At 36.9% G+C, this 17040-nt stretch overlaps 1 protein-coding gene across 16 annotated transcripts in view; it reads left to right on the top strand.

Moving 5' to 3' along the window:
- The window catches only part of pmfbp1 (polyamine modulated factor 1 binding protein 1), a 326759-nt gene that overhangs the window by 93463 nt on the left and 216256 nt on the right, over positions 1-17040 (top strand). For all 16 annotated transcript variants that reach the window (XR_015496469.1, XR_015496468.1, XR_015496471.1 and 13 more), the window contains 2 exons: positions 9279-9425; positions 14478-14561. Coding sequence is in view for 7 of the 16 variants with exons in the window: in XM_087262201.1 (XP_087118327.1) it covers positions 9279-9425; positions 14478-14561 (231 nt within the window). In the remaining 9 variants the exon portion in view is untranslated. The remainder of the gene's footprint in view (positions 1-9278; positions 9426-14477; positions 14562-17040) is intronic.

Here is a 17040-nt window from a genome sequence, read left to right as displayed (position 1 = left end):
GCCGAATGATGCGAGGGGAAGACAAATGCGTTCTTAAACTCTGTGCGTGTGGGACACGTCAGCAGTACATCCACCTAACCATGTATGCATACTGTGCTTTACTTTAAAGCTCACTTTAAGGTAATAGGATGTCTACAATAAACCTTCTTGGCTTCAGTGGTAAGTATTTCAGAGGCTAGTTCAGTTGTTCCTGACCCTATTTGTGTTTTATGAAAGAGACTTCCAAAAAGTGTATTGCGTTGGGGCCCTTTAAAAACAGTATTGTGAAAGACTGACCTTGATGACTATTTTCCCAAGTGCCAGCTGAAACGTTTCTGGCTCCTTTGTTGGTCTGCAGGCTCAAGCAAACAAAAGCCCCAAACCTCTACTTAACCTCGCCACTAAAATATTCTTCAGTTTTTCCGTGTTCTTCAATGCGGAAATATTCTTCAGTTTTTAGTTACGTTATCATGGTCCGCATGGACTGTCTGCTCGAAGACCATCTTCTTCGTTGGGTTGATTTGGCTTAAGCAAGCAGCTCTCTATGGTTATTTCAGATAAACACTATTAAAGAAATATGAACAGTGGAAAGACGATCGCCTCTTTCCTGTGTGTGCCTTGAATTGCCTCCACAACTTGCAAATGGAAATTCACAGTTGAACTTCTTCAGTCAGAACATCTTTTTCATTTTCTTATTTTCTTTTTCCTCCAGAGCCATTAGGTAAAACAGAATATCCTCCTTCATCTTTGTTCTTCCTTATATTTGAGCGCAAATGATCTGTAGAGGATCCAACTCTGTGTCTATTTGGCTGCATTGTCAATAAAGTATAGTTAAAAAAGATAGAAAGTTTTGAAAGGATTGTGTGGAAATAATGCTGGTATATTGAAGGTGTTCTCAGACTAGATGATCTGAAAATCAATTAGTCAATTCCTGGGCATATTTGGCCCCCAAAGTGTGGTTTGCTTGACTAGTGTAACGAGTGTAACTCTGAACTACAACAGCCAGAGTCAGTACAAGGAAACTGATGTAAGTACACCATGAAGGCCCTGATATATGCCATCTCCAGGTTGGTCCTTACCCCAGGTAAAGGAGTTCAAGTATCTTAGGTTTTTGTTTACGATTGATGGAAGGATGGAATGTGAGATTGACAGTTGTATCGATGCAGCGGCAGCAGTAATGAGGTCGATACACCGGTCTGTTGTGGTAAAGAAGAAGCTGAAGAAAGGCACAGCTCTCGATTTAACGGTCAATCTACATTCCTACTCTCACCTATGGTCATGGACTTTGGGTCATGGCTGAAATGACAAGATCTTGAAAACAAAAGGCCAAAATGAGTTTCCTTCGAAGGGTGGCAGGGTGCACCCTTTTAGGTGAGGAGCTCTGTCACCTGAGAGGAGCTTGGAGTAGAGTTGTTGTATCTTTTTCGGATGCCCCCTGGGCCCCTACCTAGGGACATGTTCTGGACATTGTCCAACTGGGAAGAGGCCACAGGGAAGACCCAGGATACGCTGAAGGGACTATGTCTCTTGGCTGGCTTGGAAACACCTCGGGTTCCCCAGGAGGAGCTGGAGGAAGTATCTGGGTAGAGGGAAGTCTAGAGGTCTCTTCTGAGACTGCTGCCCCCATGACCCGGCCCTGGAAAAGTGGATGAAAATGAATGAACAAATCAATGAACGTATTGTTGTGTTGGATGTTGTTCACCTGTCTGACCTCAACGCATTAGTGAACTAAAAATGAACTTTGTTTTGGACAGATTTTTGTTCATTCTTCCCTTTGAAATATATAGGGGCCTTTAGAATACCCTAGGCTAGGGGTGTCAAACTCAGTTTCTGGAGGGCCACAGCCCTGCACAGTTCAGTTTCAACTCTGCCTCAACACACTTATCTGTAGGTTTCAAACAAGCCTGAAGGACTAAATTAGTTTGATCAGCTGTGTTTTATTAAGGTTGAAACTAAACTTTGCAGAGCCGCGGCCCTCCAGGAACTGAGTTTGACACCTGTGCCCCATGTCAAAGGTGACCAATCCTGAATCTGGAGGGTTAATTGCAGAATTTAGCTGCTTCAGTCCTATCCATTAATTGCCTCTAATGATAAATTGATAATGTTTTGCAAGTTTCTGGTTCAAAGCAGGGTAGTCAACCCTGCCTCTGGAGTCCCACCAACCTGAGCACGACCTATGTGTTGGCGATTATGTGAAGCTAACAGGCAGGTGTATTGGAGCTATTAGAAACTTTAGCAAGATATTCAGAAGCAAGGTTGGCTTCCCAAGAAAATGAAAATTTTCCAAGGCCAACAAATGTATTTTATACATTTCTACAAAATGGTACCCAGTGAGGTCTCAATGATTGAGAAACATGGGTATATATTTTATACTATAAATATGCTTCTCTTTTATCCAGGCCTGCATCTGCTGTCCTCTTAAATGAGCTTGTCGCAGGTGTGCTGACCCAAGGGTTTTAGTAATTGGCCTATCTGAAAAACTTTGCTGGGCATGGTTTTAAACCAGGAAGGCTCTGGAATGCATTCCGGGTTGTTATCGCTTAGCGGTGTAGCATTAAAAGGTCGACTACATGTGATATAAAAATGGAGCCGACTGTCCCAATTTTTGCAAATCCCTGCTCCCTGATTGTCTCCTGAAGTGGCCTTGTGCTGCTCACATTTATTAATGGTCCACTACTTATTTGATTATTGCCTTTATTTCTCTTTCAGCATGTTCTTTTTTCTGACTATCATTTATAATTTTCCAAACTGCATCCACTGCATCAGCTTGATTTAGACGGGTATGATGGATTCTGAGTGTTTTTTTTTTTCATGGTAAATAGCTCTTTTTACGATATCAAGGCATTAATGCTAAAATTGCACCTGGTATATTTTCATTTGCTGACTATAACAGCCCCAGAACATAGGGATTGTGTCCTACCAACCCCCTATCCATATTCCACTCTCTCTATAGCTTTGATGTGCGCTATCAGTAAATCACATCGCTAACACCCCTCTGCACCCCAAACCACTCCATGTCAGCACCTTTTGATGTAGCCTATGTGCACATCCAAATAGAATTTTTAACAAGCCGCCATTATCATTTTGATTTCTGCCTGAATGAAAAGAGTGACCTCTGGCATTTGTGCGGAGAGTGAGGTGGAGGAGGCAGCGCAGGCAGATATGGCTCGTTGACATTAAGACTGCTGTTGTGTGTGTGTGCGCCGTTTCTGAGATTGTAGCATTCTGCCACACAGGAGTGAAAAGAGATGACGGACTCACAGATAAGGGCTTCTGTTTACTCAGCGGAGCTAAGCTGACATGTGAGGTGTTTCTGTCTACGATTTAGCTAGTTGACCTCCAAAAAAAGTCATAGTCACCCTAGAATATACATTTGGGCTGCATCCGAAACCGCATACTTCCATACTATATAGTACGCTAAAATCAGTATGCGAGCCGAGTAGTATGTCCGAATTCATAGAATTCGAAAATCAGTATGCGAGAAGTACCCGAATGACGTACTACTTCCGGCGAGATTCTGAAGTGCGCATCCCATGCGGGCTGTGCTATCCCATGATGCCCCGCGAGAGAATTCATAAATGGGAGTGAAGCGACGCAACTGACGCAGGTAGGTCACGTGACCATGACAAAATGGAGGATGTAGTACGTCTGAATTCTATTCATACTTTTCACATTCATACTGTATAGAACGTACTTATCTAACGGCCGAGCGGTACGTTTAAATTCAATGCACTACCTACTGCATAGTAGGCGGTTTCGGATGCAGCCATGGATTATATGCGCTAAAGTGAATGCGTTGTTTGACATGGTTCTAGATAATAAGCCAACTATGGCAAACATCTTCATTGATATTGAGATATATGTGTATATATAGTATTTATCAAAACGTAAACAAAGTGGGAAATATGGTATTTTAATATTCAAATAAATAGCGGTCTACAAAATGGTTGATGTTATCAAGATGGCCCCAGAGTGAATCTACTTCCAGTAAAGTTTTTTTTTTCTCTAGTGTGTAAGCTGTTTGAATATGCAGTATAATTACAAAGGGTGTGTCTTAATCAGCTCCCTAGATCCAGTGGTCATCAGTTGGTTGTGTGCACGAATTCGACCACTGTTAAGGGCAGTATATTGGCCCACTACTTATTAGCTGCCTGGGATAGTCACACTTCCACAGTTAAATCCTTGGCATGATCAGGCCTTGTCAAGTCTTCCTTGGGGCAAACGGCTTGGCTTTATTGGCCCACTGAATAGGGTATATGCAAAGCCAATGTTTTTCCCCAACCAATAAATTTCTGTTGAAAGGTTAATGTAACTATTTTCAATATTATGTTTACTTTTACAGCATCAATGTTGTAATTTGATTAAAATACAATCAGTTAAATTGACTAAAGTGTTTATTTAGTTGCCGTAAAACGTGATGAAAGACCATGTAAACGCAAGTGCTGTCAGTATCAGCAGGCTAGTGCAGAAATTCTATTGAAAATACTGGAGTAAGATATATTGTTATTTTATTTTAGACATGGTGCGGAACAATGGAATTTAATGCAGTGCTTCTTGTACATCTTGAGATCAACTTTATATTGTATTTCAATCAGGCAGTGGAGATCAGTGATTTTTAAAGAAAACAGACCGTGGTGGTTTTGTATTGGCATACAGTTCACTGGAAGCACTTGAACTGGGTTATTGAAAATTAAAAGTCCTTCTGCTTATGCGAGACCACATGGCATGGCAAGGTTGCTGCTAGAAGTGGTGTTAGTGAGACCAGCAGGGGGCGCTCAACCTGCAGTCTGTGTAGGTCCTAATGCCCCAGGATAGTGAAGGGGACTCTATACTGCTCAATGAGAGCCGTCTTTCAGCTGAGACGCTAAACCGAGCTCCTGACTCTCTGTGGTTAATCTGCCAATGGGGTAAGCAAAATAGTCTTGCTTTTCCTTTTGACATAATATTATTTTTGCTTACCCCATTAGCAGATTATTTTGCTTGTTTTAAGGAAACACTCACTTAATTTTTGGCATATTATTTCTTAAAACAAGACAACATGTTGTGCTTGTCTACATAATTCTTCTTAATTTAAGAATTAAAAAAAGAAAAATCTAAGTAAGAAAAGCATTTTTTGCAGTGCAGCAGATGCCTTTCCAGCTGCAACCCAGAACTGGGAAACACCCAAATACACTCGCATTCACGCACATACACTACAGCCAATTTAGCTTATTCAATTCACCTATAGCGAATGTCTTTGGACTGTGGGGGAAACCAGAGCACCCGGCAGAAATCCAAGTGAACACGGGGAGAACATGCAAACTCCACACAGACCCACCCGGGGTTCAATCAAAAAAAAAAAAAAAACACATTATTGCTTTACAAAAATTCACAATTGAAATCACTATACACAAATCAAAGGCGGGAGTACCATGTTGCAAATTCATTCTGCTAAAGGTTTATTGTGATTTAGCCAAACACAAAAGTCTACCTTGTTGGAGGTGAGATACATAGGACATAATGTAATTCTGTTCAAAAAGGCTATTTGTAACAGCAGATTAAAAAGAAATCCCATGGCCCTAGCCGGACAAAGTGCTTCTCTCCTTTTCTTTTTTCTGTCTGTTTCCATTTTTTTTCTCTCTCTTTTCAGCTCTGCAGACAAAGTTGCAATTAGCATGCTAATGCCGAGATCTGAACCTCAAAAGCTATAGAGTCAGTAGGAGGCTTTTCTGGGTGTCTGGAGATAACAAAGGACCTTTTACTAAAAAAAAAAAAAAAAAAAAAAAACTGATGAAACATTGCCAATTATTCTGAAGGGCCTGATTTCTTCAGGATATGTATGTTTTTAATCCCTTCTCCTCAATTTGCTGTTGAAGTCTGTTGATTAATTAAGTTGCATGCATTTTAGCATTCTCCTTTAGACAGAATTGTGTGGCTCATCCAGGGTTTTGATGCTTTTGGCTGTATTTTAGAGTCTGGAGTGGTTCATTTAGGAGTCCTACCAGGTTTGTATTTTCAAAGAGTTGAAGGATCAAAGGATCTTCTAATGCAGAGGTGGTGGGCACCAGCTAAGACCTGCGGTTTAAAGATGGGTGGTCTTAGCGTTAGGTCAGAAATAATGAAGAGTGCATAATAGCCCTATTTATGGAACCTTCGAGTCCAAACCCAAGTACCCTCAGTACTCACAAGAAACAAAGAAACGTGTTCGGTGATGCATTTAAAAAAGAAAATAGATTTTTTCCTTGATTGTGCGAGCAAAAGTGGTCTGAAAGGTGGTCTCTTGCAAGTATAAGGGGGCACCTGTGATCAAAGCCCTTGGGGACTGGACTTTGCTAAGCCTCCTGCTCTTGTTGTTATTCGTCAGGGCTGGGCATGCTGGGAATACAGCTGGGCTATCCAGGAGAACGCTGGCAAATTTAAGAAAGTCCACCTAAATCCGAAAGTACCTTACACTCCTGGGTTGCTAGCAGATGCTTTGCTAGTGCTCAGATGTTCATTTCTCTTGCAAAGACATTGATTCAGGTCATTATTTCACTTTTATCCTGTATTTATCGAAATTGCATACTTCCATATTATATTTTACACTAAGTTCATAGAACTTGAAAACCAGTAAGTACTCAGATGACTTACTACTTCCAGCTAGATTATGAAGTGCACATTTCGAAGGACACTTTGCTATCCCATGATGGCCCGCGAGAGGATTAGTGAATGGGAGTTAAGCGACACAACTGACATGGCTAGGTCACGTGATCATGACAATGGCGAATATAGGATGTCCAAGTTTCATTCCTACTGCTCACATTCATACTGTATAGAACGAATAGAACGGTTGAGTTGTACATTTAAATTCAAATGCAGTACCTATTGAATAGAAGGCGGTTTCGGATGCAGCCTAAATAAGGAGCAAATAGAGAATTGTCTTATAAAAAGGATTATATCAAAATATTTTATTATTGTTTGTCAGTGAGATCAATTACCACATATAAATGTTCCATAATGTATATTATTAACTGCAAAATTGCCATAACTTTTTTTTTTTTTTTGAGAACATCATTAAATATATAGTTTTATTGAGTTGGTTTGTGTAACTTTGGCTGGTTTAGGACTGTTATGATAGGTGATAGGGGAAATTGCATACTTCTATATTATATAGTACACTAAAACCAGTATGTAAGCTGAGTATGTCCGAATTCATAGAACTGTTTAAAAAACGGTTTATTATTTTTCTCCAATTTCAGTTTAATAAAAAGAAGATTTCATCAACAAATTTCTAAACATAGTTTTATCAACTCATCTCTAATAACTGATTTATTTTATCTTCGCTATGATGACAGTAAATAATATTTAACTAGATATTTTTTCAAGACACTTCTATACAGCTTAAAGTGATGTTTAAAAGCTTAACTAGGTTAATTAGGTTAACTAGGCAGGTTTGGGTAATTAGACAAATTATTGTATAACCATGGTTTGTTCTGTAGACTATCGAAAATACATAGCTTAAAAGGGCTACTAATTTTGACCTTAAAATGGCTTTCAAAAAATTAAAAACTGCTTTTATTCTAGCCGAAATAAAACAAATAAGACTTTCTCTAAAAGAAAAAATATAATCAGACATACTGTGAAAGTTTCCTTGCTCTGTTAGACATATATATTTTTAATTCCTGATAAAAAATAGCATTTTGCAAGCTTTTTTTTATATTATAAGAAATATTATTCTCACAACACTCAGCAACAATACTGCATATTTTTCCAGTATCATGCAGACCTAAATTTTAATAATAATAATAATTATTATTAGGCAACGCAGTGGTGCAGTAGGTAGTGCTGTCGCCTCACAGCAAGATGGTCGCTGGTTCGAGCCTCGGCTGGGTCTGTTGGCTTTTCTGTGTGGAGTTTGCATGTTTTCCTTGCATTTGCATGGGTTTCCTCAGGGTGCTCCTGTTTTTCCCATAGTCCAAAGACATGCGGTACAGGTGAATTTGGTAGGCTAAATTGTTTGTAGTGTATGAGTGTGTATGGATGTTTCCCAGAGATGGATTGCAGCTGGAAGGAATCCACTGCGTAAAACAAATGCTGGATAAGTTAGCGGTTGCGGCGACCCCAGACTAATAAAGGGACAAAGCCGAAAAGTAAATTAATAATAATAATAATTATAATAATAATATCTGAATAATAATAATATCTGTATAATAATAATAATAATAATAAATAAATAAATAAATAAATAAATCAGTCAGTCAGTCAGTCAGTCAGTCAGTCAAAGTAAGTAAGTAAATAAATAAATAAGAAAATAAATAAGAAAATAAATAAATAAGAAAATAAATAAATAAGAAAATAAATAAGTAAATAAATAAATGACAACAATGTATAGAATAAAAGACAAATAGAATGTAAGGGAAACAGCACATCGGAATCAATATAATAATAATAATAATAATAATTTTACGCAGTGGATGCCCTTCCAGCCGCAACCCTTCTCTGGGAAAAATAAAAGTAATAATAAAAATAACGATAATATTAATAATAATAATAATAATACTAACAAATAGTAATGATGATGATGATGATGACAATAACAACAACAACAACAATAACAATAATAATAATAATAAATAATAGTTATGATGATAATAACAATAATCATAATAATAATAATAACACATAACAATTGTAATAATAGTAAATAATAATAACAACAATAATAATAATAATAATAATAATAATAATAATAATAATAACAACACATAACAATTGTAATAATAGTAAATAATAATAACAACAACAACAATAATAATAATAATAATAATAATAATAATAATAATAATAATAATAATAATAATGATAATAATAATGATGATAATAATAGATAATAATGACAATAATAATAATAATATTAATAATGGTGATGATGATGATGATGATATTTTTATTATTATTATTATTATTATTATTTTATGAAACTTTAGTGTTAACACAGCTACTGATGTGTATTTTCATGACATTTTGTCATGGCGAACACACAAATTCGGATTTAGCTGCACTAGCAAGATGGCATGAAATTACCAGACCTTTGGACATTTGTTTGGACATTTGTAGGTGATTTCTGCCCAACTCTCACCCGTATCATGTGCACATGCTTGTTAGTCTGTCCCCTCTGCAGTCATACCGGATGCTGAAACCAAAACCTCAGCGTGTGTGATCATACTGTGGTTTTGTTTTGACATACTTAATATTTAATACCATCACAAATATCCATCCGACTCGACAGATAACGATCGACGATAACAGGCTTTTGACATGCCAGTGCTCATGTGTTGCAGATGGAGGATCGAGAAGCTCTGATTCTGGAGCTCCAGGATGTCATCACTGAACTGCACCAGGAGATGTCTCTGAAAGAACAGCATGAGCTCCAGCAGCTTCAGCAGCTCCTTCAGCTGGACGCCAGAGTCAAAGAGCTGCAACAACAGGTAGAAGAAACATAGCAAGCTGTAAAATAACATAAGTAAAAATGTTAAATTTCTTTTTTTTTTTTTATCATATTTTTATTGATTTTACAAGGGAGTGTTCACAGGATCTTTAAGAAATTCAAAGGGGGCTAATGATTCTGACTTTAACTGTACGTCCATACACACATAGTAATAAACAAAATAAAGTAGGTAGAAATCCACTCAGATTGTCAGAGATTCTGGTTGTAGCACACTGATTTCTATTATCCATCAGTCTTTCTGCCAGTTTTTTTCTGCAGCCGCTTTCCACGCATCAAGAGTTGAGGCTCTAGCCTTATTTATTCTGCCTGTTGAAAATTCTGACAATACTATATCGTAAATCTGAAATAGCCACTGCCGAATAAATAAAGAATGCGGAGGGAGCCATCTTTGCGCAATGATCTTTTTATGCTGATGTTAGTTTTGCCAACCAGACCTATCATTGTCGGTCTGTCAAACCCAAAACTGGAATCATCAATTAAAAGTGGCACAGCTGGTTGCACTGGTATATCTTTTCTTATGATTTCAGATAATATTGATGACGTTTTTTTCCAAAACTCATACACCTTCTTATATTCCCACACCATATGTATAAATGTTTTACCTGTTTGTAAAATGTGAAATTTCTTAAAAAAAAACAAAAAAACCAAAGGAGTTGGTTAAAGTAAATTAAAGTGATTTTTTATCTCTTTTTTGGCAAAAAATGACAATTGGTAAAAATAACAAATGTTTTTTAAGGTGCTGTTATTATAACTTATTCTGCCAAAAACAGAACACAGTATTTTCACAGTATGTCTGATAATATTTTTCTTCTGGAGAAAGTCTTATTTGTTTTATTTCGGCTACAATAAAAGAAGTTTTTAATTTTTTTAAAGCCATTTTAAGGTCAAAATTATTATCCCTTTTAAGCTACTTTTTTCCAATTGAACAAACAGAACAAACCATCTTTATACCTAATTACCCTAACCTGCCTAGTGAACCTAATTAACCTAGTTAAGCCTTTAAATGTCACTTTAAGCTGTATAGAAGTGTCTTGAAAAATATTTAGTAAAATGTTATTTACTGTCATCATGGCAAAGATAAAATAAATCAATAATTATAAATGAGTTATTAAAACTATTATTTAGAAATGTGTTGAAAAAATCTTCTCTCCAATAAACAGGAATTGGGGAAAAAATAAACAAGTGGACTAATAATTCAGAGGGGCTAATAATTCTGGTTTCAACTGTATATATTTTGTCTTTTTCTGAAGTTAAATAATTTCTAAATATTAGCTTTTTTTATTTTGACCAGCTGTTAGTTAATGCCTTTTTTCTCAATTTAGAAGAAATATCATCAGTAGTTTGCAGGATAATAATAATAAAAAAAAATCCTCAAATGAATATTTTTGTAATGAAACAAAAAGGCTCATTACTAAAGACAGAGTGTGTTTAATCATTTGTTTTGTCATTTATTTTGATATTTTTTAAACGCTTGCATAAAAAGGTGCTTCATTATTATTTTATCTAGCTTTTCGAAATAATTATACAGTTAAAGTCAGAATTATAAGCCCCCCTTTTATTTATTTATTTTTTTATATTTTCCAAATGTTGTTTAATAGAGCAAGCACATTTTCACAGAAATTTGTTTTATTTTGGCTAGAGTAAAAGCAGTTTAAAAAATGTTTAACACCATTTTAAGGACAGTTATTTGCCTCTTTAGGCAATTTTTTTCTGATAGTCTACTAAACCAACCATCGTTATACAATAACTTGCCTTATTACCCTAACCTGCCTAATTAACCTAGTTAAGCCTTTAAATGTCACTATAAGCTGTATAGAAGTGTCTTGAAAAAATATCTAGTCAAATATTATTTACTGTCATCATGGCGAAGATAAAATAAATCCGTTTTTTAGAAATAAGTTATTAAAACTATTATGTTTCAAAATGTGTTGAATAAATCTCTCCATTAAACAGAAAATGGGTGAAAAAAATTAACGCGGTCTAATAATTTAGGGGGACTAATAATTCTGACTTCAACTGTAAATATTTACTCAAACTATAATTTTCAGTATAAAGTGTGCTCTGGGTGCTCTTGTTTCCCCCATAATCTAAAGACATGCACTGTAGGTGAATTGGATGAACTAAATTGGCCATGTGTGTGTGTGTGTGTGTGTGTGTGTGTGTGTGTGTGTGTGTGTGTGTGTGTGTGTGTGTGTGTGTGTGTGTGTGCGTGTGTGCGTGTGTGCGTGTGTGTGAATGTGAGAGTGTTTGGGTGTTTTCCAATACTGGTTTGCGGCTGGAAGTGCATTTGCTGTGTAAAATATATGCTATAAAGTTTTTGCTTTGACTAAAAAATAGACTTAACCGAAGGAAAATGAATGGATGGATGAATGAATTAATAGTTGTTGAAATCAGATATTTTTCACTGTTTGTTGATGTTAACTCACTCATTTTAACAATGAAAGCTTATTATCAAGTCTTACCAAATTACAAATACAAGTTTAAATTCCTTTATCATCCATACAAGCAATATCTGTGTATAAAGTCTAACTCGGCCTGAATCACATTTCATGTGCTTTGCTTTTTCCTCCATCCAAGTAATCATTTTATGTATCGTTGATCAAGTACAGTCACGGCGCAGCACAGAGGTTTGAAGTCTGCCTGACTAAATTGTTTGTTGACAGCCTCAAAGTGTGCACTTTTAGTTGTTTTCATCCTTGGTCCCTTCCAGCCTCTTTGTTTAGAAGACACATTAGAGCTGCGTGTAAAAGGAGTGAACGTCTGCCACAGATACATCAGATGGTTATCTTGTCTGCAAACTGACATTTTTGCGTCTTCCGTAGACACTTTAAACTGTGTCCAACATACTCACATGTATTTAAAGTGCAAACATCTCACTATACGCAGCTATTTGACGTCACCGAAAAATGTCACTGTTTGATCAAATTTATTTGACATTTTCTCTTATTTTGCCAAACACGAAGGCACTTTTATTTGTATTTGGTATTATTTGGTAAACGTGTTTCAAATTTCGTAGAATGGGCAAGAAGCTCTTGTAAAGATTACATGCTTTTGATTATCCTATCCTAGCAAAAACATGCATTGCTTTTGCATCGCAAAAACATAGTTGCTGTGTCTACTTTGACTACTCGAGTTGGCACTACTACTATTTGAATTTACTACCTGACCATTAAAAAAATATGTTCTATATAGTATTAATGGAATTCAGATTATCATCTGATCTACCTATCAGTTGTGTCGCTTTATTCCCTATCATGAATTATCTTGTATGGCATCATGGGATAGCATAACGTCCATTGGATGTGCACTACAGAATCTCGGCGGAATCTCGTTCGTGAATTTCCTCCGTATACGTGTTGCCTACTGTTTTTTGAATACTGTGAATTCAGACACGCATACTTGGCACACATACTTTCCAGTCCTATATAGTAAGATAGTATGCAATTTTGGATGCAGCCTTAACATAAAAATCTGTTTTTCGGCTTAGGATCAGAATTGGAACTTTTACATGGTTTTGTTACAAGCAGTTCACAAATAAACTAAATGCACAAAACCCAGAGATACTTTTACTCTGGGGTAAGAGCTTTCCTCCAACCTGGAGAATAAATTAAATTAAATTAAATTAAATTAAATTAAATTAAATTAAATTAAATTAAATTAAATTAAATTAAATTAAATTAAATTAAATTAAATTAAATTAATTCCTTTAAATTAAATTAAATTAATTTCCTATCTGGAAATTAGTATCTCTGGGTTTTGTTGGCGAGTGAGGGTAGGATGGAACGTGAGATTGACAGGCGGATTGGTGCAGCGGCAGTAGTAATGTGGTCGATGGACCGTTCCGTTGTGGTAAAGAAGGAGCTGAGCCAAAAGGCAAAGCTCTCGATTTACGTTCCTACTCTCACCTATGGTCATGAGCTTTGGGTCATGAACTAAAGGACAAGATCTCGGATACGAGCGGCCGAAATGAGTTTCCTTCAAAGAGTGGCAGGGCACACTCTTATGAATAGGGTGAGGAGCTCTGACACCCGGGAGGAGAGTAGAGCCGCTGCTTCTCCACATCGAGAGAAGTCAGCTGAGGTGGCTCAGTCATCTGTTTCAGATGCCTCCTGGACGCCTACCTAGGGAGGTGTACCAGGGATGTCCCACTGGGAGGAGGCCTCAGGGAAGACCCAGGCCATACTGGGGGAACTATGTCTCTCGGCTGGCCTGGGAATGCCTTGAGATCCCCCTGGAAGAGCTGGAGAAAGTGTCTGGGGAGAGGGAAGTCTAGGGTTCTCTCCTAAGACTGCTACCCGTACGACCCGGCCCCGGAAAAACTGCAGTAATTTAATTTAATTTAATTTAATTTAATTTAATTTAATTTAATTTAATTTAATTTAATTTAATTTAATTTAATTTAATTTAATTTAATTTAATTTAATTTAATTTAATCATTCATTCATTCATTTTCTTGTCGGCTTAGTCCCTTTATTAATCCGGGGTCGCCACAGCGGAATGAACCACCTTCTTATCTAGCATGTTTTTACGCAGCGGATGCCCTTCCAGCCGCAACCCATCTCTGGGAATTTAATTTAATTTCATTTTATTTCATTTCATTTCTTAAGCCCCTTTAAGACCTTGCATTTCTATTTAGTGTAAACTCATAATCATTAAATGGCTCTCTGTTTGTGTTTTAGGAGAACTAGCTTATTAAGTGTAGCTTTTTCTGTAACACTTAACAATATGGTTCATTAGTTAATGCATTTACTAACATGAACAACACATGTACAACATTTATTAATCATAATTGAACATTTACTAATGCATTATTAACATCCAAGTCCATGCTTGTTAACATTATTTAATGCACCATGAGTTAACATGAACAAGCAATAAACAACTCTATGTCATTAACTGACGTTAACTAACATGAACAAATACAGTGGTAAATTAATTGCTCTTTGTTTGTTCATGTTAGTAAATGCATTAATTAACATTAACTAATGAACCTTATTGTAAAGTGTGACCAATTTTTCCCTCATCTGTCCAGGAACAGCGTTCAGAAGAGACTATTGCTCAGCTGAGACTGGAGCTGGCTGAGAGAGCAGAGAACAACAGTGTCGTGCAGAATGTCGTAAGTACACGTTTATAAGTGTATATTCACACCTCACTTGCTCTTAACCTTATGACTCCTACAACAGATGAAAAAGGTTGTTGGGGTAAAATTAACGTTTGAATAGTTTCCAGCATTTTAAATGCTAAATGTAAAACCATGCGTTATTCATTTTCTTTTCGACTTAAGTCCTTTATTAATCTGGGGTCACCACAGTGGAATAAACTGCCAAATTATCCAGCATATGTTTTGCGCAGCGGATGCCTTTCCAGCCACAACACAACACTGGGAAACACCCATACACTCTTGCATTCACAAACATACAGTACGGCCAATTTAGCTTATTCAATTCACCTGTACCGGTTGTCTTTGGACTGTGAGGGACTTGGAGCACCTGGAGAAAACCCACGTGAACACGGGCAGAACATGCAAACTCCACACAAAAATGCCTATACTGACCCAGCCGGGGCTCGAATTAGAGACCTTCTTGCTGTGAGGCGATTGTGATACCCACTGCACCACTGTGACACCCAGGCCATGCTTTAAATTATGTTAAGAACAATGCCAAAAACCTACAGCAAGCCTACATTTTTCTAAAACCACAGACATTTCCTGAAACTTGCATTTGCTTGCAGTTTCTAAGTAAGATCAAAGCTAGAGGGCAGTATGACTCGAGCAACTTTTGTTTCTTTTCACATTTATGATGTTTACATAGTAGGGGATTAACTTGGAATTAAACTCATATCATAAATGCATGCAAAAACAAACTAAAACAACTCACCATCAATATAAGTACTGCGCTTGTTTCTCTAGCAACATTAGGAAAAACTTTTGAAACATTTTTCTTTAGCGGCATCCATTGCTTTCTGTATGTTGCAAATCAACACAAACAGATATCATATGACGACACTGGTGTGCGAGAAAAAAAAAGGAATTCTAGTCATTGTAAAATCGCTTTTCTGGACACTTAATGCGTAAACATCGGGGGGAATCTCCTCATCTACCACCAGTGTGCAGCATCCACCTGAATGACGCAAAGGCAGCCATATTGCTCCAGACAGCACACCACACACCCGCTGATGGAGAGGAGACAGAAATACGAAGCCAATTATGATACGGTTATGATTAGTAGGCCATGATGGACAGAGGCCAGTGGGCAAATTTGTCCAGGATGCCAGACTTAAACCCCTACTCTTTTTTTGAAGGAAATTCTGGGAGTATTAGCAACCACAGAGAGTCAGGACCTCGGTTTTAATGTTTCATCCGAAAGACAGCGCTTACTGCGCAGTATAGAGTCCCCTTCACTATACTGGGGCATTAAGACCCACACAAATCGCAGGTTGAGCCCCCCCTGCTGGCCTCACTAACACCACCTCCGGCAGCAACCTAGCTTTCCCATGTGGTCCCATCCCGGAACTGACCAGGCGCAGCCCTGCTTAGCTTTAGTGGGCAACCATGTGAGTTGCAGAGAGCTAGCTGCCAGCAGATATGGTTATTGGTTCTTAAAAGGGAAACTTACCATAAAATGGGGTCGCATATAGAGTAATTTAGCATTCCTGCGGCCTTGTAACTAATTTTTCACAACCTGGTAGTGAGTTGCGACTCAAGGGTTGCGGATCACTGGTCTAAGGACTTGAATCACAAAGCATAATGCATTTCAGATTCACAAAAAAATGTAGACAGCAATGTATTTTACGTTTTGCAAAACAATTTGGCATGTATTTCCAATAAGCCCAGGCTGACAGGACTTCTCAATCTCGGTCCTGGAGGTGTAGTGTTCTTCAGATTTTAGCTCCAACCCAATCAGACACAGCTAGCTAATCAAGCTCTTACTAGACTTTCTAGAAACATCCTTGCAGGTTTTTTGAGGCAAGTTGGAGCTAAAATCTAAAGGACACCGGACCTCCAGGATAGAGTTTGATTGGTCTATTAGCTATGCTGTGTTTCCAAGAAACCACTTTCCTTTAAAAGTGTGGAATTAAACAATGACCTTCTTTAAAAAAAAAAAAACAACAACTTATATTTGGAAAAATAGTTTCAAAACAAGATCTTTGCACAAGGCTAACACATCGAGGTTTGACTTTTAGAGTAGCGGCCACACAATAACATGTTTGAAGCAGGAAATCTGTCAAACAACTGTTGGTTAGATTGTTGTATTATGTTGCTAATATAAATGCCTTAAAATTGGCTAGAATGTGTCGATATAAGATTCTGACAATATGATAACCTTGGATAAAAATATTGTGGTATCACTCTATATTAAATTTGTTCGTTTTTAATTAAAAAGTAAAAAATGACTTTTCTTCCCTTTTAAACACAATATATTTTATTTTCAGAAACATTAAAATATTTTAGAGTAGTAAACATGTAACATAAATAATTTAAATAAATCATTGACTTCTACTTTCTGCATTAGATTTAAAAACACAGATTTCTTTACAACTTGAAAGGGCATCTTAGGCTATCTTTTGTTTCATTTTTTCTGTCCATTTGGTTTATT

Source organism: Danio rerio, chromosome 7 (assembly GCF_052040795.2).
Source record: "Danio rerio strain M-AB ecotype USA chromosome 7, GRCz13ab, whole genome shotgun sequence".
Lineage (NCBI taxonomy): Eukaryota > Metazoa > Chordata > Actinopteri > Cypriniformes > Danionidae > Danio > Danio rerio.
The sequence above is the reverse complement of the archived record's forward strand: the minus strand, read 5'-3'. Positions and strand labels throughout refer to the sequence as shown.